Source organism: Trachinotus anak, unplaced genomic scaffold (genome assembly GCF_046630095.1).
Source record: "Trachinotus anak isolate AG129_WGS33_773 ecotype Australia unplaced genomic scaffold, CSIRO_AGI_Tana_v1 ptg000005l, whole genome shotgun sequence".
Taxonomy (NCBI): domain Eukaryota; kingdom Metazoa; phylum Chordata; class Actinopteri; order Carangiformes; family Carangidae; genus Trachinotus; species Trachinotus anak.
In genome coordinates, this window is record NW_027273856.1 from 25,700,111 (window position 1) to 25,725,298 (window position 25,188).

Here is a 25,188-nt window from a genome sequence, read left to right on the forward strand (position 1 = left end):
ATAAAGCAACTGCAAACAGTTTATCAAAAAGGCAGGTGCAACAAACTAGACACTGCCCATTTGCATCTCTTTCAGATGGAACTTTTGAGGTAATAGTTTCAATATGGCAAATGGAGTACATAGTAAATAAAAAAAATATAATATACAAATATTAGTGTTCATGATTAAAATATATTCTGATATATATACGTGGGTCACCAAGTCATCAAAACTGTGTAGTGTTGTCTTAACCAGCCTCAATTTTTTCTAATTTCTGTGTAACTGAATGTCAGCTAGACAGGCTCAGTTTGTGTTCTACATTTTAAGTACGAATTACGTGGGGAATTTTATAAAGTTCTGTAATTGATTTTGCAGAGTGCAAGTGTGTATCCTTCACACCCAATTTTCAGTTGAAACGGATGGCTGCAGCTGCTCTAATTGGTCCTCTTGGGATTCTGTGGCCAACCTGTCCAGTCCATAGTCATGACACATGAGGTGAAATCAATACATCTTAATTGGTTATGTTATAGTCCTTAACCATTACAAAAAGCTACTTAGCACCAATGTGAAGGAGCCCTAAAATTCAGCTTTTTTTTAATCACAAAGGACTACTATTTTTCTGAAGAGCTCTGGCAGACATCTGGGTAGTTTGGTCCAAGTGTAGCGTTTTTTAATAGAATTTTTTCTATATTGTTTGCCTCCTCCTAGTGGACATTTGCAATTTGCACTGGCTCGTAACTTGTCATGTGACACGGAGTTATTCATAGGGAATCAGAAAGTTTATAGTGTAATTGATGGAGAGGAGCTCATGTGTTTCAGTACCTGTTGGCAATCCAAATGTATCCGCTTGCATGTTATGCCTTTTTATGGAATCATTAGTATGTATGTTATCTAACTTCCTTACCTGCAATTTCAAAACATTATTCATGGGGTACTGATTTATTTTGAAAACCTATGTAAGAGAATTCTCAAGAATCAGGAATAATGATCCCTAAAGATAGCCCATTCAAAGGCTTAGATCCACTCATCAACAAACATGGCCTCCTAAGAGTTGGTGGTGGTATCAGGGAAGCAGGACTTGAGCATGATGAAAAGAACCCACATAACATCTTTACTGGTGAGGCACTATCATGGACAGACTCAACATCAAGGACACCTTCTCACAGAAGGACCTATTTACGCAGCTGGCATGTGGATAATTGGTGGCAAGAGGTGTGTTAGCAGGATCATTCATCACTGTGTTATGTGTCAGAGACTTCATTGGCCAACTGAAACACAGGCAATGGCTAACCTTCCAACAGATTGTCTCTGTACATAATCCCCCTTTAACAGTCTTGGCCTAGATGTATTTGGCCCCTTGGTCCATCTCCTCACGTCGGGCAAGAGGAGGCCTTGCCCACAGCAAACTATGGGCTGTAATATTTACCTGTATGAGCATGAGAGCTCTTCATATTGAAGTTGTTGCATCGCTGGACTCTTCCAGTTTCATCAAAGCCCTCAGGTAGTTCTTTTCCATCTGTGGGCCAGCCAAACTCACTGATTGAGATCATGGTATCAATTTCATTGGTGGCTGCAAAAAGCTAAACATCATCTCCAATATCAGCACCATGTCTGTTGAAAAATACCTAACAGGCTGCATCTGGACATCGAATCCCCTTCATGCCACACATATGGGGGGGCTTGAGAAAGCATGATAGGTGTAGCAAGGAAGATCCTGGATTCTATGTTCCTTTAGCAAGGACCCCGGAATCTGACCAACAAAATACTTACCTCCTTGGAGGCAGAATTGGCCACCATCATCAATGCCAGACCACTTGTGCCAGTATCTACGGATCCAGATGACCCCCTCCTAATATGTGACTTGTCATATGACAGAAAGTTATTCGCTGAGAATCAGGAAGTTTATATTGTAATTAATGGAGAGGAGTTCATGTACTTCAGTACCCATTTGCAATCCACATGCCTGCATCCTATGCATTTTGATGGCCTTGGTATGCAATGTTATTTAACCTGCTTACTTGCCATTTCATATCATTACTTACGGGATACTGATTCTTTTTGTATATTTTATGAATCTTACTCCAACATGCACCTCTGGTCACCTAGCTCATGTTAAGATCTATTGATTAGCTGAATTTATGTTAGGTCATTTCATTTCACCCTTGTGTAATATGAATATACAAAAGCTATATTTATCTTATTTATATGTTAGGCCAATGCAAAAGGAAATTCCATTTACTATTTTTGCTCTTTTCAGTTTTACCCTTTCAAAATCAATAAACCTGTTGAAAAAACAGAGACTGTCTTCAAAGTCTTGATGACTGAAGTATATAGAGGACACACCTAGAGAACAGTACACCAAGTTCAGTGCGTTGAACTTTCATCACGGCTTATAAATGATTCACCTGGAGAGAGGCTCCTTTGTTTCCTGTCCTGGATAAAACATTTATGTCTTGACCTTCTGTGGACACTGGAACAGCCATCTTTATACACGCTATGCCACCCCATCACAGACATGCACACTGCCTGTCTGTCACCAAATTCAACTCAGCCCAAAGCAGAGATTAAGTCAGATGACAATCTTGTCAAGTCAGCAAAAGGCCCTTTGTGGGGGTTTATGCGTATGTGTGTGAGCTTTAATTTGTCTAGTTCACTTCATTTCCACAAATGTATGTATGTCAACTAGACATTAACTTCCTTAACCACAATTTTCCCTTAAAATTGTACTGCTGGTGAATTACTGCATATACTTAAACAAGGAATATGTAATTGCACAATTGTACAACCCTGTATACTACTTCACCTAAGCAGGGTTGGTTTATAGGGTTCGTGCAAAAGCTTAGTGTGTATAATGTGTGATGTATTTTTACAGTGGTGTTATTAGAGCCAGGCTGCATAGTGGGAATATACTTGGAATAAGGTTGAGTCTGTTCTTAAGCCCTCTTACTATAAGACTATAACAACTGTTTCCCAACTCCTTGGGGCAGTGCTGAAATGCTTATAAAGTTTATGTTGGAATGCACAGTAACTCACTTTGTGTTGGCCACTTTAATGAGAGCCTTAGCCAACAACATTGGCCACAACTCTGACTGACAGGTGGAGGCAGGGAGGAGGAGGTTATTTTCTTCATCAAATGGCATGTAGTCATCTACTGTTATCTTCCTCCAACAACCCTGGAGGCAAGAAAAGCAAGGAGTGAAGATACGGTACAACAATAATTGCATCTCATATAGCAGTTTGAAGAAATTACTTCCACTTCAAATTACTTTTCAAGTTTTATTCAGACAACAGCAATTGATGTAAACCTGTAAAAGTTTGACATCTTGGGAAATACTGCACGTTTATTCATTTTCATGTTTGTATACAACTTATGAAGCAACAATCAGCAGCCAGCTAACTTAGCTGAAACAGACTAAAGGTTGGAAACAGGGGGAAAGAGCTAGCCTGGGTGGGGGCCTGGGTGAGGGGTTATGTACTAGACTATTTCTTGGTTGGGATTGGTCCTGGAGTCAAAATCTATCAATGTATCAAATAAACATTTTTCATGAAATGTGGAACTTTTCCTTGAAGGTAAAGTAACTTAATTATAGTAATTTACTTTGGATTTGCATCACCCGCTTATGCAAAATACTATGTTTTAGTGACAGTGAATTGCTGTAAGGTGAATCCAGGTATTACTGATTTCCACCTTAACTATTTAAGTAAATCAAAATAAAGTCAGCCCCTACTGTTTTCAATGCTCCTTTGAGTGCCACATTTGGATAACTTTATTTCCAAATATAAATGTCCATGGTTATACTCAGATCCAAGACAAGACATGTTGACAGGTTCTCAGAATCTACAAAAATTAATTCAGCTTAAAAAAAGGCATTGTCTGACAGAATATTTGTAATATCCTGAAATTGATGCAATATGGCTTTTTGTTATAGACTTTTATAGATTAATATTTCAGCTGCTGTGCATTCACACTTGCAAATCTGCACCTCTTAGGCCAGAATGAAATATTGAGTTCAGGCAGAGCACTGGAGGAGCACTGGCATCAGCTGATCAGCTCTCAGCTGTTTCATCCATGCTCTTTATCATTCAACCATCATCTGGTTGGCCACCAGCTGACTGGTAACACCCAATCACATTCATACAAGTGTACAAGTGGCCATTAAAATCTTTGAATTCTCACTGTTAGTCTGCTGATACCTTCTTGCAACATGTTGACTCTGCTGGGATGTCAAGAGGCTTCTCTGAAACTACTACAGCAGAATTTTCATCAAGGCTCACAGTCCTTTTGTTAAAAAAACAGAGAAAACAGAAATAACAGAGCCTATTCTGCCAAATTTAACTATATAACCATGTGCAGTAAACACTGAATTGCTTGACTTAAATGTTTCTGACTGAAATAGTATCATTTTAGAACTCTGAACTCCTTTACTAAACAGTCCATTGTTGAGGGAGACAAATGCATTTAAAGGTAATAAGAGGAGCAAATGTGATTGACCATGAATTATACCAGCCCCATACATATGCAGCTAATGTAAAATAATTTCTCCTCCCATTTCCAAGTCTTAAAAACCAAAAAGCCAATATGAAACTCATCACCATAAAATCTCTGATCTATGGGTTTCATATTCACATTCCATATTTCTCCTGGCATTATGGAATGCTACCTTATGCTTGCATCTTTGCATCTTGTGTGGTGTCAGAGCTTGTTACATGCTGTCTGTGGTGCGCTCTGTCTACTGGCTGTCTGGGGGAGTTTCACACTGCTTGTAAGGAAAAGCAGATGATAATCTGACTGACTGTTCACCGCTGTGCCGTTCCCTTATCTATGAGAGCAGTGTGCAAAAGCAATGCAATCCTATATAGTGTGGGAAGGCACACTCCCTTTCTTGCTTCTTCTTCCGCTATATTGTCAAACCATTGCCCTGAGGAGGAGCTTGATGTGTTCACAGATGGGGTAAAATACAGTGTGAAAGGGCAAGTTAGAGGAGAAAGGAAGGAGGGATGGAGAGACAGACAGAGTTGTAGGGTGGTTAAAAAAAACAGAGTGGCAAAATGAGAATAGGATGGATATTCACAGCAGCGTGAAGAAGGAAATGGAAAAAAGATTGGAGAAGAACAATAAAGGATCAGACAAGCTGTGTAGAAATGGAGTAGCCTATGAGCCAAAACAGGCGAGGACACAGGAACGAGGGTTGGGGGCTGGGTGCTTAATGCCATCTCAACAACCATCTGTTCGTGTGTTCTGGTTGGCACGGGGAGTGCTGCATACAACCGTGTCATGCCTGTTTGTCAAGGCAACAGTCACAGTGTTACAGGACACCACCATTTTTAGCTGTGTCTTTTCCACTCTCTCACTGACCCAAATTGTTGCACAGGAAGAAGTTCCCTTTCTGAAATGACGCAATTATGTCCACTACTCAAAAAATCTGTGGCAAAATGACTCACAGGCCAGCAACTTCATGCTATATCCCAATGCGACCGATGACCTTTATTTAGAGCCAAAAAAACTGTAAATCCTACACTTAAAATTTGATATGAATGATAATGCAGTGCATAAAGCCCTCCACGGTTGTGCCTTTTCTCTTAGACTTACTAGGCATCGATATCCAACTTGAGCCTTGCTCTCAGAGAAGCAGCTGACTCCTGTTAAGGCTTATCTATTCATCAGGCAATGTATGAAGCCCAGCCACTTTTGGCACAGCAGTGAAACTGATTGATTTGAGCTCTGAGTGGATAAGGCTTTCTCATTCCTTCCCCTTCCATCCTCAGTCCATCCCAATTACCTTCTCATCTGTTGCATCCTATGGGGTCTGCTGAACAATACAATGCAATTTCATGACATCCAATGCCTCAAGTGTGCCCCCTCCAGAAACGTGTGATTAACAAGGAGGCACTGTGACTTCATCTGTAAGGATGTTAGGATTTTGGAGTTTTCTATGTTCTGCATTTTATACAGTGTAAAGATCAGTCCGAAAAGCCATCTCGTTGTAAATAAGAGTTAACAGAGTCCTCAGTAAACTCAGATGACTTGTCAGTGGGTGTCTGCATGTATGTGTCTGGCTTACCATCCAGTAGAGCCTGACCAAGTATTTCCCATAGTTGTTGTAGAGCGGCACATGATCTTTCACCACCTTACACAGCGAGTAGATGTGTTCCCAAGGTTTCCAACCATCCTGTTCTGTAGATGTACTGTTATACAGTGTCGAAGCAATATAGATCTCACTGATGATCCACCTCATTAGCTTGTTCAAAAATGGAGGACAGAAGGGAAAGAAAAGTAATCACAGATCTAATAACTACCAACCAATCTTTAAATCCATTGGCTGAATCATCAATTATCTGATCTATCATTCACTGAATCAATTGGGCATTGTATTACACCACAGTCTCATTTATTTCTGTCAGTCAAGCATCACTCTGTCTGACATCTGAATTAAACTATCCAAGTGCTGATCGATACTGGCTATCTAAAAGTCAATGTGATCTTTATTGGAGAAGTAGAAAACTGTTGAAAACTAACCTCACTGTGAATCAGATGATCATTGGGGGAGATTAGGTCAAATGTCATTTGATTTTCAACAACAACAGGACCCTAAAAAAAGAACATTCTTGTTTTCAGGCACAGATTGATACATTTACCTGAGAATTGACAAACTTTCTGAATTTAGGTTATTACACAGTGTGTTCATCTGTGCATATCACAATCATTCATTATAGTAACACAGTGGCAAAGCAACTTTACAATATAGCTATCTCATATCACATGTTTAAAATGGACATGAATATGTGACCTACTTAATGCTTCCCCTTGGATCCCAAGGACTAAACTGGTCTACGCTTGCCATGGTAGTCAGATGAACTGATGACATTCCAACTTTTCCATGTTACTTAATTATTTGAATTAATAGATTATGTGATTTTGAGAGGTCATAGGAGCTTGTGTTTTCTCCCATCATTACAGAAACTCAAAGTGAAAGCTAAACTTAACAGAAATTCAGTCAATAACACCAGGTTTGGAAAACAGACTGGTGTAGACTGATTAAGAGGAAACATCACAGAAGAGCTGTTGCCTGCATCTGCATGGCTGATTGCTTTTGTGATTAGCCCATTTTTCCTCTTGTCTGAAATTAATAAAAATGCTTTTGACATCTTGAGTGGAAAAGGCAGCGGGTGACCTGCCAAGGACTAATTCAAAACGCAGGAAGCTTCCTGTAATTGCTAAATACTGCACTGAGAGAGGGGTAACAGAAAAGTGGAGTGATGCAATTAAAACTTCAATGGAGGTGACTAGAGAGCAGATTTCCTTAAATACATTTCACACTATGTGGCAAGGAAATGCACTTTGTTAATATATGTAATAACTGCAACAGTCAGATCAGTTACTTAATTAGCCTGTCACTTTTTCTGATTGGGATATTCTCTATATTAATCCTTAAGTCAAACCAAGACCATGGAGTTTATTAATTAACTTTAGTCTATAAAATGGTAAATAAAGACAAATGACCACAAAAGGCAAGAGTAGGGAAATGTTGTGTTACATGTGATTTTTTTTGGGGCGGGGGGGGGGGGTTAATGACATGCGCAGTCCAGCTGGTTGGGTGTCGAACCAGGGCCGCGGCTGCTCATAGCATTTGCACCCACATGGCATACGCCCTAACTATTCAGATATTGGGTCGCTCAATGGTTATTTTTTCTGACCAATTATCCAAAAATGTACTCAATTTCAAAGTAGCAATTGATCAACTGAAACCAGAAAATGTGTTTTTATCTGATACATTACTTAAACCATTAATGAGTAATAAGACTACAGTAAATCTATTCATGTCAATTGATATTAAATCATTTTATCCCCAATATGTGTATACGTGCAAGATACATGCTGAATCCTGTTTATTACTGTTATTCTTTACATGCATTTGAACTGCTATGTACACTCTAACAATACATGTGTAAACTACCAGTGTCAACTTATAGTGTCATGGATCAACATTGTCAAATTAGGACAAGCAGACATTTGGCAGGTACTGTTCCATTAGAAACCACATCATTTTTATGGAAGCATGAAGGTTACCTTGTCAATAAACTCTATGGGGCGTTTCCAGGAGTGCACTTTCAAAGATGGAGGCAGGGAAATTTTTCCCTCAGGATCCTCAAAAAATGGCTGCAGACACAAGCAAAACAGGGTGAACTGAATTTGATACAGAAGCACAGTGAACAAAGAAACAATATAGTGTCAAAGCTATCAGCTATAAAGCAGGTTTAAAGGAAATTTGCATTGTATTGCACTGCAATACAGTGCACACCATACGTTGCTGATGGCAAATTAATAAATGATCTATTTGAATTTCAGATTTACCGCACTGGGACTCTTGCTTGTCTTCCCATCTTCAGCTCCTTTACTTGAGTCCCATTTCTCCTTACTGACTTCTGCATCGCTCCACTCAGGCCATATGGGGAATCTGCACTTCCACGCACCTCCTAGACTCTCAGAGGAAGTGGCGACCAAGGACGCTGCTCTGAAATGATGACACATAGCAATCCCTTTCATTTGTTCTTGGCTTCCCTTCAGTCAATATTTACCAGTAAAATTAGCCAGCGCAGAAGGAGAGATTCAGTCTAGAGTAAACCGACCAAATCTCTTGTTTACCCTCACACAGTGAAAGTGGTATTAACTTATTACATACTGCTGGCTGTTATCGTTATGGTGATCACAGATTGGGGATTAACACACATACCATATGTGATTATGTAAATGTCAAGTGGCTATTAGGCAAAAGATAAGAAATGATCTCCTGCCTCTGGTACGGTTACCTAGCTTCCTGAATGTAAGCTAAAGCTAATGCTAACTACAGCTGCCCTTTAATTAACGCTAATTGCCAACATTAACTCAAACTCACTCACTCTGTCTGTCGGTCGGATAAAGACACTTTGCTGGAGGAGGGCTCCTTTTTCTTTGGCCCTGCCTTGGACATAGCACTTGGTATGATAAATATGAGAACCAAGTGACCAGAAACGAGGAAGTTAAGTAGCCTCCCGGAGGTGCATTTGTTTGGAGGTGTCTCTGCTCTTGAAAGTTTACGCGTTGCTGGGTAACGGAGCTTTATCGTGGGTGTGGTCTAGGGCTGTTGCATCACTGGTTGCCATAGTGATGAATTGGAAGATTTTCCTTTATTTACACGTAAATGTTATATATTAATCATCTGACCGCATTGCTCTACATTTAAAGTGACAGCAGGTGGACAAAAATATTAGAAACACCTTTCCAAAGATTGCAATTGTGCATTGCATCGTGCTGCTGCATGTCTGTCACCATGTGATGTGCATCTGGCTGCACTGACTGAGAGTTGCTGTGTTTTGCTTGCACACAACACAACTGACAACTGACTCCATTTCATTCCTGCTCTGGTAACAATTAGGTGTGTGGAGGAGCATGAGCTGTAGTGTTGAGAGCATAATGTCTGATGACTATCACACACTGTTTCTTGAGTGGAGTCACATGGTCCTCACTCTCTCACTCACACACACACACACACACACTCTCACACACACAGTATGAGTTGTACTTTTCACACATACAGCTTTAACCATTGGTCATTGTGCGAACAGTAAGTCATGGAAGTGAAACTCTTGAAATCTGAAATTTTACACGACCCTTATTGTGGTCATCGGCCATTAATCTGTGCTTTTCATTCGATTAACTAACATTTCGGACTGTTTTGAAATTGATAAATTGATGTTGCCACGCAGTCAGGGTGTGTTTTCACTCTGTGAGTGTTGTTGGAGCAGTTGTACTGTAGCATGTCAATACTAACTTGCTGCCATTTTAAATTAAAGTCCTAAGACCCTGCAATCACCTGCTCCATTAGTGCTCGTACAGTATGCTAAGAAGAAATGTTTCAATATGAAAATAATCCCAAGCTAAACTGGTTTCATCCAAGATGTCTATGTGCCACTAAGGAATGTTATATCTGAAACATCTGCTTGGAAAAAATGAGCCATAAAATCCAAACAGGGAAACAAAATGGTTATGTTGTATTTGAGCCAAATGTTGTGCTCTAGGTGCAGACCTAATTTACTCACATAGCTTGTTTATCAGCAGGTTGTATGACTGAATGAAATGTGGATGATTTGGAGCATGCTGGGCAACATCAAAATTTCTCCAGTGTTATTACATATATAAATACATGATATAGACATATTTAATCAATTAGATAAATACATGTGATCAGACATTTTACTTACTTTACTAATTACCAGTACACAACACAAATCTGTTACAATGTTTATTCCGTTTTGGTCTTGTAGATTTAATGTATTTTCAAATGTAAACTTAATCTCATCTCCATGTTAAAAAAAAAAAAAAATCCTTCATATGTCATCTGAACATTTAACAGATTACCATTCCTTATGTACAAGAGAGTGTAGTCCTCTGTATGATTCTACTTTTATCTCACCAGTTGTATAATGCACGACCCAACACATTTTAAAAATACATACTGTAAGTCAGATCTACATTTTTATACTGGTGGAGAGACAAACAGGATTTCTCAGTGTCTCATATAGTACCATCATTAGAGTTTTTTTTTCTGAAATACTCTATTGTCCATGTGTGCTTGTAAAGGTTTGAGTGAACATCCAAAAGTGTGACTCACCCTCCTTTTAAAAATATGAAAAAAAATGTATTATGGCACATTATTTCAGTGAAAACATGGCACAAAGACAACAATTCATAACAGCAATATGAGATATGGTAGCACTTTGATATAGCTTAGCTGTGATGCTGACAGGAGAACAGCTGGACACACAAACAAGAATGTGCTGTAAGATGAATGTTTAAGGGATAGTAACGTCCATGTTAACCGAAGGACGACTCGAGACATACTGAAAAATTAAAGTGTCTTGTTTCACAGACAAATGTTAAATGACAAGGATACTGAGAGAAAATAGACAAAAGTCACAGATACTAAGAGGCTACAGGTTGTTTTCTAGTTGTGTTTCTCAGTGTTCTGCTTAGTTTTCACGGCAACAGGAGGAGTAGCAGGGTTCAAGTATGGAGGAGTTCATAGTTGGTGGTGGAATACACAGCCAGGGGAAAATATGGTGAGACAAACACAACAATAAAGATCCTGTGGTTTGGAGATGTGGGACAAAGCAGGAAACAGCATGGTAGAGGCAATGACAACATCACAATAAAACTGGGCTTCTGTTCTGGTCTAGGAAACGCTACAGTGAGAGATTTGGATGTGCAGGTCAAATGGGCAGCCATGCAGGGAGGAGAAGTTCCTGGAGCTTTGAAGACCAAAAAATTCCTATTGCTCTGCGAGGCTGCAGTAGAGGGCTGAGAGCCACAGGCACTGGACCCTGCCAAAGGGAGGCGGATGGCTAATGTGAATGGATTGAGTGTTAGCAGCAGCCTGACTTGCTCTCAGCAGCCACAGTCTCCTGGTCCAGTTTGATCCGGTCTCCATTGCTCTCTTCGTATGGCAAACCTTTGTCATTAGCCAAGATATTCTCTACCAGGAAACGTGCTGCCTCGTCCACGTTGATGTTGTCCTGTGAAAAGGTCAAAACAGGATGTCAGAGAGGTGATAAAGCACTTATTTCACAAACTATTGTACATTTACACCTTAGTGACAGTGCAGACACCGGTCCTTGTCCCTGCCTCTGCATGTCCAATAATGCTTCCAGCAAACTCCATTTAATAGGAGGAACAGGCCTGTTGCCTGTATAGACGCTGCACTGTTTATTTTCAGAATTGCTTCGGAAGCCTACTAAACCCCTTTATATGAACCAGCCTGTTAAAGTAAGACAGACGGTTGCCAGAGAGCCAATCTGAGGCCAGAAGAGACGAGAAAAAAAAAAAAAAAAAGCTATTTGCTTTTGTCCTTCATGCTGTGGCCAAAAGCTGTCATCCTGTAGGCTGAAGAGGAAATGAATATGAATAGCATTTCTCTGAGCTTCAGAGATGTTTACAAAGAGGCCTGGACATCTTAGGCAAAGGCAAACAGATTGTAAGTGTATATTAAAAAAGGAACAGAAACAAACTATATATATTATAGATTTTATCTTACATTCACCCAGTTACACACATTCACACCTGAGAGCCGCACAGTACAACAGTCTGTCCTAACGGTTACTGAGCACTGAGGGGTTAAGAACTCTACTAAAGGGAAACACACTGGTGTCGATGAGGGAGGGGCAAGCACCGCTTTTTCACTTTTCCCACCCAGATTTAACCCTGCTGGTCCGGGGACTGAACTGGCAACCTTCCAGTCACACGCTCTCTTCTCTAATCTTTAGGCCACCACTGAAAAAAAAAATCTGAGTTTCTTGATTAATTGGTGTGGCATGGGAATACAACCCCGTGATTATGAGTACTGTCTGTGTCACTTTTCACCCTCCATGACTCTTCAAAACATTGATTGTGTGTACCAATCAGAACAGACTCTCCTCCTAATTAGACAGACTAAGTTGTTAACTACATCATAGCAAAGGCTGATTAGGACCAGAAAAAAAAACAAAAAAAAAAAACAGCCCCTCAACATCTGACTGAGCGACGTGCCTCAAATACAAACTCTACAAAACTGTGATGAAAACAGTGCAACCTCATCATGATTGTGTAATATTTACATGTGCGTACTTTAGGGAAACTACGTGTTTTGTCACTTCAAACAGAAAGAAAGTGTCTAATCCTTGACAGAATTCCAATCACAGGTTGTTGTGGGTTAAATTTAACACTGGTGTAACAGGGCACACAAAACAACAACAAGACTTCGTCACACTCCCAGAAAGGAAACAGCCAAAAAGGCTTTGCACATACACACTCACACACTTCACATAGCACAGCACGGGACACAGCTGCAGGGCCTGAGGTTATTGGAATTAGTTAATAAAGTTAACTCAGCCTGCCAAAACTCATCAAAGCATTCTTCAACTTGGTGGCTATGGTTTAAGATGTAGATGTGTGTGTCCTAGAAGGACAAAGAGGCTGAGTTAGAAAAAAGACACAACTGTGATGGGAAAAAAGAGCTGAGGAAGAGACAGGAGGGAGATTTCTCTGGAGTCTCATAGTTAGATTGACAATCATTTGACTTGGTGAGCTTCAAACACGCATCAACAACCGCTCTATCATTGAACATGAGCTGCCGCAAGCAGCCTTTTGTTTGTGTTACACTGCTGCCCTCCCTCAGTTACCTGCTGGGAGGTCTGATAGGAATATGATAGCATACAGAGTTTGTGAGAAAGCAAATAGGTAGATTTGTACTTCTATTTTTTTTACTTCCACCCCACAACATTTCACAGGAGCATATTGTACTTTATACTCTTTACTTTTTACTTGTACTAATAGATTAAACTACCCGACCAGTTAGAATTTCCACCTTGACCAACTACAATATTGAAGCACACTTTAAATATTAATGCATCAGTTACAATGATCTCATCATATAATGATACTGTATAACAGACATGGGCCATTCTGGATAATCAGTACTTTTGTTATTTTAAGTACATTTACTGCATTACCTGCTACTTTTACAAAAATGCAGTATCCTGCTTCCAACACTATATGCCAAACAGTCTGATATTTTCTTACCCATTATTTGTTTTAACTTTTCCCTAAACGGAACCTTTGTAGAAGTGAGAGGCAGGCAAATGATCTCACTTCACCAAATTTCACTCACAAAAACAGAAGTACAAGAGCACTGTGTGAGCACACAGACACCGTAAAACCAAACTTGTGACACCATGACCAGAGTTGAGGAGAAACACTACAGAACATTATCTTTCACAGACCCACCCCACTGACCCTCACAGCTCCAGGCTGCAACATCAATCAACGTCATGCGATACCATGTCACACTGGTTGTCCTATGGATCTTTTCACTGGTTGGGAAGAAGAAAAAAAAAAAAACTAGACTCAACACTTATTCTTATATCACTATCTACAAACTACCATTTTAACACTGGATTTTGGATTAAAACTGCTAATGTGAACAACTGTTGAATGAGTTCCCAAGTGTTTTAAAAACACCACATGTAACCATTTCACAATCACCGCGGTATGATTACACCATTCAGAAAGGGCCTGGCTTCCCCACACGAAGACTTTCGAAGATTTCCTGTCTGCCATGAGAGGCTAAGAGAACATTCAGTAAAACATCTTCACAGTAAAAGTCCTATCACATCTGTACGTCGCGTACATGTGGAAAATAAGATTTCAAGCCATAACTAGTGATGTTTGCACCATGACTCAAGAAGCTTTAAAGGAAATACCTCGATCTACCATGATGCAAGATATTTCAGCCAGCATTACTATGTATCAAATTTGGTAATATTATAGAGCTGAACTCTGGTTTAAATTGTAGAATAACCAAATTAAAACATAAAAAAGACATCTAAGAGAGGAAAGAAGCCTGTTAAACAGATATTGAGAGCAATGTTTGTAAAATCACATGGTTTGTTGCATGTATATGTGCTACCTATAGCATCTCTGACCAAAATATTGATCTCTCACCTTAGCTGAGGTTTCAAACCAGCCCAGAAAGCCAGTCTCTTTGCAGAAATTGTCCATTAGGGCTGTGTTGTTGGAGCTCTCTTTCTTCTGGTCACATTTATTGGCCAGCAGCACTGAGGGGATGGGGTTGCCATTAGCCAGCTTCACCTTGCTGTCCAGGTCATGCTTCCACTTAGACACAGCTTCAAATGTGGAGCCCCTCGTCACATCGAACACCACAAATGCCCCCACGGCCTCTTTGTAGTACACCCGTGTCATGTTCCCGAATCGTTCCTGACCTAGGGAATGGGAAGAGACTTCAGTGGAATATTTGCATTTTTACAAAGAGCTTGAAAGCTAGATGAGTAACAGGGCTTTGGGTATGTGAATGATTGAAAAAATGTGGATGCGTTGAATCCATAAGGGCAGATTATGATTGAACATCTGAACCAAGACACCAAAACTGCCTCTTAAAGACGAAACCAAACATCTAGCTTTGATCTTTATTGCAGTAGATGGCGAGACATTCAGTATTTCATTTTCATTTCTTCCCCTATATGCCATAAAAAAAAAGATGGTTCCTATTCGACCTACTTTCCCCAATTTGCCATGGGCCTAATCCACACAGAGAATGGCAGAAGTAATCTGCCATAATAATAAGACCATTCTCTGTAGTCATTCTCTGAGAAAATCTGAGATGATATTTCACAAAGGCAAAGCAAGGGGAATTACCAAGGGGATATGGGGTGTCACTATCAATCTGAGAAGGCCTCTTCTTAAACACAACAGGACCACGTCTAGGGTTTGTTTTATACTTTTCAAATCTACTGATTATAGTCACATCATATCAGCTCCTCAAAAGTTTTTCAGCCTGTAAAGAAAATCCCATTCCAATGATACTTTAAGTCAACTATTTGCAGTATTTCTTTGAAAACTGTCTTTTGTATTTGAAGTGCATTTTAGCTTTTTAGATGCCACCACATTAATGGAAATGACTTCAAGTGGAGCTAAGGTTCAATAACTATAGTCATAATTAATTCAAATTCATACTTTAATTATCACATTTAAAATCAAAGAGGAAATGGACTCTGGAGGTGAGATAATAATTCCAGGAACAGCACTCTAACACGCCTTTAAGTCTGCCCATGTCACTTCACTTTACTGTGCACTGAGGCGCACAGACCAGTGCCTCAGCAGGGGGAAGTGAATCTATGTTCAACAGGCATAAGTTACCTCTGGTTGGCGTCACACTCTCAAGCATATCTGACTGATCAAAAAAATCCTTTCTGCCTCAGATCATTTTACTGACCTATATAGATCTTATGGAGAAGCATGGAGTTGGCTCTTCCTCCATTCCACAAATCTCTCTCCCCTTTTTGTGTAGCTTCCACAACTTACATGTAAGTTTTAGATTTTGATTTTCTCTCCATGGAAAAACATATCCTAAATTTTAAGGATAAGGCTGGTGAAATTCAGTGTTTTCTTATTGTCAAAAAATAGATCATGAAAAGACCAAAACTAACACAGTCTGAGTTAATCTCTCAACACCGTCCAACTTCCCCAGGCTGTTGCTTGCTCTCAACTGCCAACCCATTCATACTTTCAGTCTTAAAGAAGACTGAACAATTCAGCTCAACAGAGCACTGTAGTTTTTAGCAAACATTACTCAAACAGGAAAAAAAATTGTTTTGGTGTTCTTTTGTTCTTTTGGTGACTATTCCTGGCCAAATGTTCAGTGTAATGATGAAAAAAGCCTCATTGATGTGTTTTTAATAGTTTTGGGAAACCAGTGACACAGATGAATAAGCTACAGCATATCAAGCTTTGGCTAAACAGACAATACTTGTTAATGGCTCTGTTCACTGTGATCCATGGGATTTATTTGAAATAAGAAAAACAAATGCAGATATATCACCAGGCATTTATTCGCCTTTAACAGCCACTGGGGTACACAGATTAGCTGCTTACCTCAAAATTCCACCAAAAAAATATTAGTTGGTTACTAAAAATGGTCCCTGTGATTGGTCCGTTATCTGGATGTCTCGACAGTTAGGTGTGTTAACGCTGCCTGAAGCTACAGGAACTGAGAACAAGCATGAACAGGCCGTGATGATAATCTGTGACTCAGACGTTCTTGGTTGCAAATGTGATATGAAAACACTTTCAGACAAAAACAGACAGTTGTGGAGATTGTTCAACAGAAATAATCATTTTCACGCAATGAGCCTATAGAATGGTATAAAATGACATATACTGAAAACAGAAAACAACAGGTAGTTTTATATTAAAATTTAGATGGAGGATTATGATTTGATTTTTATTTTTTCTCCACCTAAGAAAAAGAGTTTCACATACACACACACACACACACAGAGAGAGAGAGAGAGAGAGAGAGAGAGATACAGACATTCAATCTGCCATAAGCTTTCAAATAGGATTCCTGTTTTTGAGCTTTTGTATGACAACATCAGTCACACTGATGATGAGCTTGGTTGGTTAAAGGTCCATTAAACTACTGAGGTGAGTTCATGCGAGTGCGAGAACACAAAACCCTGATTTTTAAAATATAACTACAACTATATTTTTCTGATGTAAACACACCTGTTTCAGCATCCAAAAACATTTATGACTCAGATTCACAGTAGTTGTTGTCTGAACCTGAGACAGATTACAATCCTGTCATCCAATTTTTGCCGGCACAGCTACCATTTATTTACACTGAAGGAAAGATTGTGCCTTTAAAGCACCTGCTCATTTAGTTTATTTTTAGTTTCAGTCTCTGCAATTATATATCAGGCTTCCAATGATTTGAGGTAGCTTTTGACGGATTTAGCACATATTTTTGCTACACTGCTCCAATTTAAGAAAGCCTACAGGGCAAGTGTAATTGTACTATGTATTACATAGTTAACACCCTCCACTAGAGCTGACTTACAAAATACAAAACGAAACAAGAGAAGGTTTGAGGAACTGGAACTCGCTTTACTGTAGGTACTTACCCAACCACGCAAGGAACTGGAGTGGCGTGGTGCAGTGCAGATATGAGCGAGAGAGTGAATACACTGTGGGGCCCACAGGCCTGACGGTAATTGCTCATAATTGAGAGTCTAATTTTAGCTGATATAACCCCAGGTGAATTCACCAGAGACACGACACAGTGGGATAAAGAGCCAATAGACTGAAATAAGGCTTTCATTTCCAGTCCTTGTGGTGCTCATACATCCAGTGGAGTGGAGGCAAAGGCAGAATATAGAAGGAAATAACTAGCTTAATGATTTTCAAAACACTTTTCTTCCTTTTATTCTATTGAAAGGTCTGTCTGAGCCCAACATAAATGTCCACCCAGAACAGAGTGACTGCGCAATACTGACCACAGAGGCCTTGAATATTTTCAGATATAAGGCACAGGAGAATAGAGGCAGAGATTTCACAATAAAGCTGATTAAAAAAAATAAAGTATGTCATATTTTATTCACTTAAATGAAAGAATCTCATAATCAATGAACAGAGCAACAAGGACAGGTGAGCAGATCTATTATGATGTACTGACGTGCACAAAAACAGCCTTTGTGCTAAGGTGAAGAGATGAACTGATGGTATAGTAGCAAAAAATATATTTTTTGCCTGCTCACCTTGGATTAGGAACTTGTTCATAGAAAGTGCAGAAGTACAAGGATGCCTTGAAGTCACCAACTTGCCAAAAAGCATGTCTGTGTGTGCTTTATGCAGTCAGCATAATTCTTTAATCCATGTCTTCTGACTATAGTTTTGAATTCACAAAGATGTTAATTAATACTGAGAATAGGTATGATTATTTATTTATTCTATAAACTTAGGTCCATAAGTGCGGAAGTGGCCATGACAGCATGTAATTGTTTACATTCAACATTTCACTCGATTTTCTGACACATCCAGTCCTTATTGCTGGGTCGATATGTAAGCAGAGCCAGGCTGGGGGGTGTTAACCTCACTCCTCCTGGGAGAGGGCTGGCTGGATGGGAAAGACTCATATTGAGTGATTATGTCAATCAATATCACCAAAGTGATTACAGTAGCACACATGCACGTGCACTCACACATACACACCTGGCTGTTGTAGGGGGTAGTGAGTTATTAGGGGTATTGATAAGTTTCTGAGGTTCCACACAAAAGTCCCTACCATTAAATGACAGGAAATCCATTCATGCTCAACTCTTAAGTGTCATAAGTACTGATAATCATTCTGCTGCCTTTACTAAACGCACATCTGTTTCGGAAAAACAAAACATAAAGCACAGTCTGCACTACTTTGATTCATTTGTTAAAGAAAAGCTAACAGTTATTTTCATGATGGATTCATTTGTCATCGTCATTTTCTTGATTAACAGATTTGTTTGTGAGAAAGTCGTGAAAAGTCACAAATTCCCAGAGTTGAAGGTGACGTTCTTGTTTTGTCCAACCAATAGGTATTAAATTTACAGTGATTTAAAAGCAAATCCTCACATTTTATTGGCAACTTGCTAACAGTTATTTTGCAGTTGATCAAGTAATTGTTTCTCAGCTCGCCTCATGTAGCTAAGGGTTGATGGTCGACAAACAGCCAAACATGAGTGTTCCATGAAACAACCTAATTTTCTTCGTCTTTTCGTTGTTTAGATTCATACTGTTGAAACTGGATGAGCATCTACTGGATGTAAAATTAATTGTTTTCTATTGGCAAGTCCAGCTATCACTCAATGAGCAGTTTGACTTAAAGACAGGAGAGGTCATAGGTCAGGGACAGGAAGCTCATCCCTATCAACATCCTACCACTCACAGACAGAGGCCAATAAAGTTAATAAATATCAATTTAATGGTATCAATTCTCTTTTTTCCAATGATTTTCGTTTCTTGTTCTGTTTCTCTGATGATAATGCAATAAATACATTTCTCTCTAATTAAAGGACAAATAAAACTGTGCTAAAAGCCTTAATGAGTGTCATATGCTGCTAACCCAATAAGCATAAAATACAGGAATGGAATGAGCTGTATGAACAATGGAGTATTTACCAAGTGAATGCCACAGAGGAGCATGAGACTGCAGGAGAGAGCAAAGATGTGTGCTGCTGCCTCAAACGCTCAACATGAGGCAACTGCCTACAAACTAAAGACAAGTACGTCAGAATCTGTCTGTACAGAGAGACAGTGAACTATTGTGGAATTCCTACGGCTTTAAACAAGAACATTTCAGTTCAGCCTACCACACTGATGAAGACTGGCGCATGACCTCAAGTACGGTTAGGTACTCTGGTTATGAACACGTGAAACCCCACAGTCACAGAACCAGTAGATGAAAAAGAAAGGGTTTAGTTACAGCCACTGTATCATCTCTGTTTGTTGTGTGGGAGAAACAGAAAGAAAGCAAAGTCTCATCATTATCCATAGCCCTAGCAACCCCAGTTTCCTCTACGGTCGTACATATTGCTATCCTGTGGGTGGGTTACCATAGAAACTGTCCAAGCCAGACACGGCAGTAGCAACTGCAGCAGTCTCCGTCTGTTGTCAGGAGGCAACTGGCAGTGTAACGTCCCCACTCGCCCTCCCAACAACACTAAAATAACAAAGACAACACAGGGTCCGGTCAGTAAGGTAGTCTTCAGCACGAGCTTCAAAGGGGAGTCTGTTTGCAACACATGACTGGCACGTTCAAATTTCTCTGAGCAGCATGTGAGTAGTGACTTACTACAGCTTACTACGGCCTCTAGCACTGAACAGAGTCTGAACCCCCCCCCCCCCCCCCCACCCACCCCCCACCCCCCGGCTGATCAACGTAAAGCCTTGGCACAAGGCTAAGGAATTTAGCTCAAAATGATCATATTTGTTGTAGAATACGAAGCTGAATTACCACACATGACCCATTTCAACAGTTCGGGACATAGTTCAGGACAGGCGAGGAAACGTTTCTTGGTCTTAATCTCTATTTACTGTTTGGTACTAAAAATTAGCACATTACATTAAGCAATAATCAACTTACAACCGGGTTGCTGTCAGAGTCAATACAGTGACCGAGAAAATCTACTGCCCACACTGCTACTTGAAAAGCAGGGAGCATAAAGGAGGATGTTTCCAAACAGGGCACTAAGCGCCAATGCCAAGGACACTGAAGCTTCTTCTGTTGGCTCATGGTGGCCCAATACCTCACTCAGAGAATTAATGCTGGTTTTTATTTCAGTTTGTCGCCCACCTGTACATTTTGCTTTCTGCCATTTATAGTTCTGTAGCAGTTTTGGTTCTTTGCTTTGTCAACAGTGGCACCACTTGTTCGTCAGACTGCGTGCTTAAAAACAGTCTCAATGTCACATTTACCACTGTATACACAAGTGTCAAATTAAGCTAAATTGCTCAGCAGTGATTAGGTTTCTCTCAGTAGTTCCCAACTGGAGCTGAAACAATTAGTTGATTAATAAATTAGTTGAGCGACAGAGAAATGATCAGCTGTTTTGATAATTGTTTCAGTAATTGTTCAAGCGCAAAAGTCAAACGTACTTGTCTTTGTCTTATTTAAAAGTAAAATGAATATGTTTGGATCCGTCAACAAACCGAGCACATTTGAAAATGACAGTTTAACAGTTGCATTTTGTCTCTTTTGAAGATCCAATATTTATCCAATATTTAACGAACAAGAAAGAAAAAGATTTGACAAAAGACAGAAAAATAAATACAGTTTTGTGTTTCTTTATTGTCCCTTTAATCTTCTTGTGACCCTTCAGATTGTCTTGGCAGAAACAGCAGTGTTTAAAAGAGGAGTTTATCAGAGTTCAAGGTAAATTTAGGTTTTTCTAACAAGACTGAAGTTTACCACTGTGATGGGAACCACAGCACACATCCCATTAATGAGCAACCTTCTGCTTCGACAGGAAGGTTTGGTCCCACAAGGTGCTGGCTTTTCTACTCTATGCCATGGTGGTAATCATCCTGTCCGCTGGCTTAGACGAATCCAGGAGAGAATAGCAATTCTGGGTGAAAGGGGGTGGGAAAGCCACAAGCTTCATACTGACTTCCATGGTACCCCCCATCTTGTAGAGGCCCCTGATTACTATCATTCCTCCCAGACTGTAATCATTATTAAGGTTGGTAAAAGACAACACAGCTCTGAAGTTGCTCTCAGTGTTGCCAAGAAGATAATTCCTCCTCCTTTCCTGCACGATTAAATGGCTTAATGGCTGGTCTTAATGACTTGGCAAATATACCTCCAGCTTTCACTCCTTTACACCCACACGTTTCATTACTTATTTTATCCGCAGAGTGTCCTCAGGCCAGGCCTTAGTGTAGGTGTCAATAATGAGGTTTAGTATCTGTGTCATCTAACCTCAAACTTTCTTTCTGGTCAGAGCGTGTGCCCGTAAACGGCTCTGTTCACACAGAATGTCATCTCTCCGAATGATATCAGTCCATCTACACGCGTATGTGTGGAAGTGTTTTATTTACCCTCACAGATCCTCTGATCGAGTGCTGTCTGGCTCTGACAGGCAGACGGCCTTCCCTGGCACTCAGTCACAGATGCCCCTGCTCACTGAGCTCGTGCTGCCAGGGCCCAAGTGACGGCGGGGGGAATGTAGCCCTAACTGCCAATCAGTCTGTGACAGACATGCAAGTTGTTATGGCGACCCACCCCCAACCCCCATTCCCCAAAACACACACACCCAACTGTCCACCCCCTCTCTGTCACCACTGTAAGCGATGGAATAAATATAAAAACAGCAGTCTTCTAACCATCTGTCCCGATCTGTCTCTGCATATGAGCTTTGTTTGATGGAGGGAGATGATGGCCCCGACCTGCACGACCATGTTCAAAAGTAAGAATAGAACATATCTAGAGGCAGGGCATATCATTTCTCCTTTCAACGGGATAAAAAAGATAATTAAAAAGGACAGGTTAACATTTTAAACAATACCCAAATGCCCAATAATAGAGCTACGGCTGCTACAATTGTTCCCCCGTCCATACTGGCCATGTACAGATCCCGTCCTCACACGATTCCAACGTAGCCTGAGAGATAAGGACAAAATCCACAGTCCTCATTCTGTGCAAAAACAAGCGCTAATTATAAGGCTCCAGGAAGAAAAATGACAGCGACCAAATGCGGGCATGCCAGTATTGTTTTAAGACAGATTTGAAAAATTGTAAACCTATCCTTTAATCAGAGCTTACATTCTGTATATACATGCAGTGGATTTGATCCACAGCAGTGGACTTTCAAGATAGATTAAAAATCTCACGACTGAGGCAATAAAATGTTTAGTGGCCCCCATGATAAGCTACAACTACCACTTTCAGTCAAGACTTTTTGAACAGGTTGCACTTGAAATCTCCCTGATCGACAGCTAATTTTGATAAGGGATTACTCATTTATGCAAACTTTTGGGTAAAAATGCAAAATTTCTCCAGTTGCAGGTGTTCAAATGTGAATATTTCCTTGTTGTTTTCGTTATTTATGACAACAAACTGACTATCTTTTGGTTTTGGGAAGCTGGTCAGACAGCTGGTCTGAAGCTGGTCTGTTTGGGAATAATGTGATGTGCATTTCTCACTTTCTTTCTGACATCCAGGCCTAAAAACTAATAACGACACAAGAAAATATTCAGCAGATTTATCGATAATGGAAATAATCGTAAGTTGCAGCCCTATATTTTTATATAGCTATATTTGAAAACCTATTCTTCACACATACACACAAGATAATCCTTTAGCCACATTCCTTTCTTTGAATGCCACCTTCTCAGAGAATGATTAACTATACCCTTGCTGCCCCTCTGCACATGTAAGATCATGACTGCTTAGTATCATCTAACCCATGACACACAAAGAGACAATACAATTTGCATTTGTAAACTGCCACAATTTAAATAATGTCATTGCCATTTATAACTCCAGTTATAACCCCAAAAAATAAGGTCCAAAGCTTCCGCCTAAACGCAGACACAATCCTTCAAACTTTTGGCAGCATGAGAAAAAGAAAAAAAAAAAAAGCATTGGTATAATTGTTGCCATTTGCATGACAGATGACCACACACACACACATACACACACACTCACACACACTCACATGCAGGCCCCTTAAATCATGTGATCTCATTACACCTAATATAAAAATATCCACTGTAAATTAGCCTAATGAGTTCCAGCATATGTGACCAACCAGTTTCACAAGCCCTGATGTCAGCTGTAGTTTTGGCTATAAAGACACTCCAGAATAAACCACGACAACATGGAGGCTAATGGGAAATCACAGACACCCTTCACCCACCCAACACCCCTCATTACACCCTCATTCCTGCCGGCTCAACTCTAATGTGCCTGCATCTGCAGTAGCTCAGTTGAAACTCGCGATTTTAAAGTTAAGCTATTTTCCTGGTTGGTTCTCATCTGTGCTCACTTCCTCTTTCACCTGTCCTTTCAAGCGTGTCTTTGTCACACGCTCCCTTGTTTGCAAGTGTGACATTCTCATGCCTGGAGATGACAAACAATGAGAGCTTGAGTGAGGCTGGAAACTTTTATTTACACTGCTCTGATTTCTCTGTGCTTGCTTACTAAAGCTGCTGGAATGCACATGTTGGAGTGTGCGCCAGGTTTGGCAGCACAGTGAAAAAGTTACACAAGTTTAGTGAAATCCTTTCAGAAACACAGGAATAAGAGGGCACTACACACACAGACAGGGACATCTGAAGAATACCACAGCAACGTGAATGATCGTCTGAAATAAAGATAAGGGCCTGTGAAGCTTCTCAGTGAGATCATAAACACATCTTTCATCCCCCAGAGAAAAAGTTACAAGAACATTATGGTGGGTTTTATTGTTAGGGGTGGGGGGTGAGGGGTAGAGGGGGTGTGTGCTCGGACTGTAATAACAACGTGACCTACATTCCTCGGACAATTATGAGATGCCGTGATCATTAAGTGGAAAAGACAACGAGCAGACATGATCAGCCGGTTTTTTGTTTTTTTTTTCTTTCTGCTGGAAATTCCTATCCTATTCACTTCAGTGCCGCCTGGGAATTTAAAGTTGCAACATTAAAACCGTGGCCGTGACAAACATGTACCCGGGTGAAAGTGAAACACAGCTGGCTCCAGACCATCTGGCCGTCCGTGTTTTGCAACGAGCTGCCTCCTTACCTGCGATGTCCCACAGCTGTAACCTGACCAGCGTCTTGCTGTCCCAGTTGATCACTTTCAATGCAAAGTCGACCCCGATCGTCGCCCTGTAGTGCTGCGAGAAAAGCTGGTGAACGTAGCGTTTGATGATGCTGGTTTTCCCGACGCCTAATTCCCCGATGACCAGCACTTTGAACAAGTACTCCTTACACTCGGACACCGAGCCCCCGGCCATGCTGAGACTGACACTGACGACTTTTCTCGGAACTCAGATGACTTCTGCTTCCTCTCTCATGTAGGCTTCCTGTGAGGAGCAGCTCTGGACTGGGCTGGTCAGGGAGCTGAGGGCCAGATGCAACAGGAGTTACAGTCGTCTCCCCCCTTTCTAACTCTCCTCCTCCTCCTCCTCCTCCCGCTGCTGCTCTACAACCACCTGATAAGTCATAGGACCCGGAAATGTCAGGGAATCCTGATGTTGTTCGAGCTTCCTCCTCCTCCTGCTGCGGTTACAGTGTGCCCCCACCCCCCAACACTCAAACTCACTAACTTCTTCATATTAAATGTCATGACCATCAACTAATCAAACAACGAGACTGAAGTTTATTCA

At 40.5% G+C, this 25,188-nt stretch overlaps 2 protein-coding genes across 5 annotated transcripts in view; both read right to left on the reverse strand.

Annotated features, from left to right (window-relative positions):
• The window catches only part of adgb (androglobin), a 39,524-nt gene extending 30,435 nt beyond the window's left edge, over positions 1-9,089 (reverse strand). For all 4 annotated transcript variants that reach the window (XR_011691155.1, XM_071479315.1, XM_071479316.1 and 1 more), the window contains exons 1-6: positions 8,878-9,089; positions 8,333-8,492; positions 8,048-8,137; positions 6,497-6,568; positions 6,042-6,218; positions 3,013-3,152 (exon numbers count right to left, since the gene is read on the reverse strand). Coding sequence is in view for 3 of the 4 variants with exons in the window: in XM_071479315.1 (XP_071335416.1) it covers positions 3,013-3,152; positions 6,042-6,218; positions 6,497-6,568; positions 8,048-8,137; positions 8,333-8,492; positions 8,878-8,948 (710 nt within the window). In the remaining variant the exon portion in view is untranslated. The remainder of the gene's footprint in view (positions 1-3,012; positions 3,153-6,041; positions 6,219-6,496; positions 6,569-8,047; positions 8,138-8,332; positions 8,493-8,877) is intronic.
• Positions 9,090-10,246: 1,157 nt separating this feature from the next.
• On the reverse strand, positions 10,247-25,001 carry rab32a (RAB32a, member RAS oncogene family). Its single transcript, XM_071479317.1, has 3 exons — positions 24,603-25,001; positions 14,492-14,769; positions 10,247-11,529 (listed from the first exon to the last, which is right to left on the reverse strand). The coding sequence occupies exons 1-3, from the start codon at positions 24,814-24,816 to the stop codon at positions 11,380-11,382; spliced, it is 642 nt and encodes a 213-aa protein (XP_071335418.1). The 5' UTR covers positions 24,817-25,001; the 3' UTR covers positions 10,247-11,379.
• Positions 25,002-25,188: the final 187 nt, after the last annotated feature.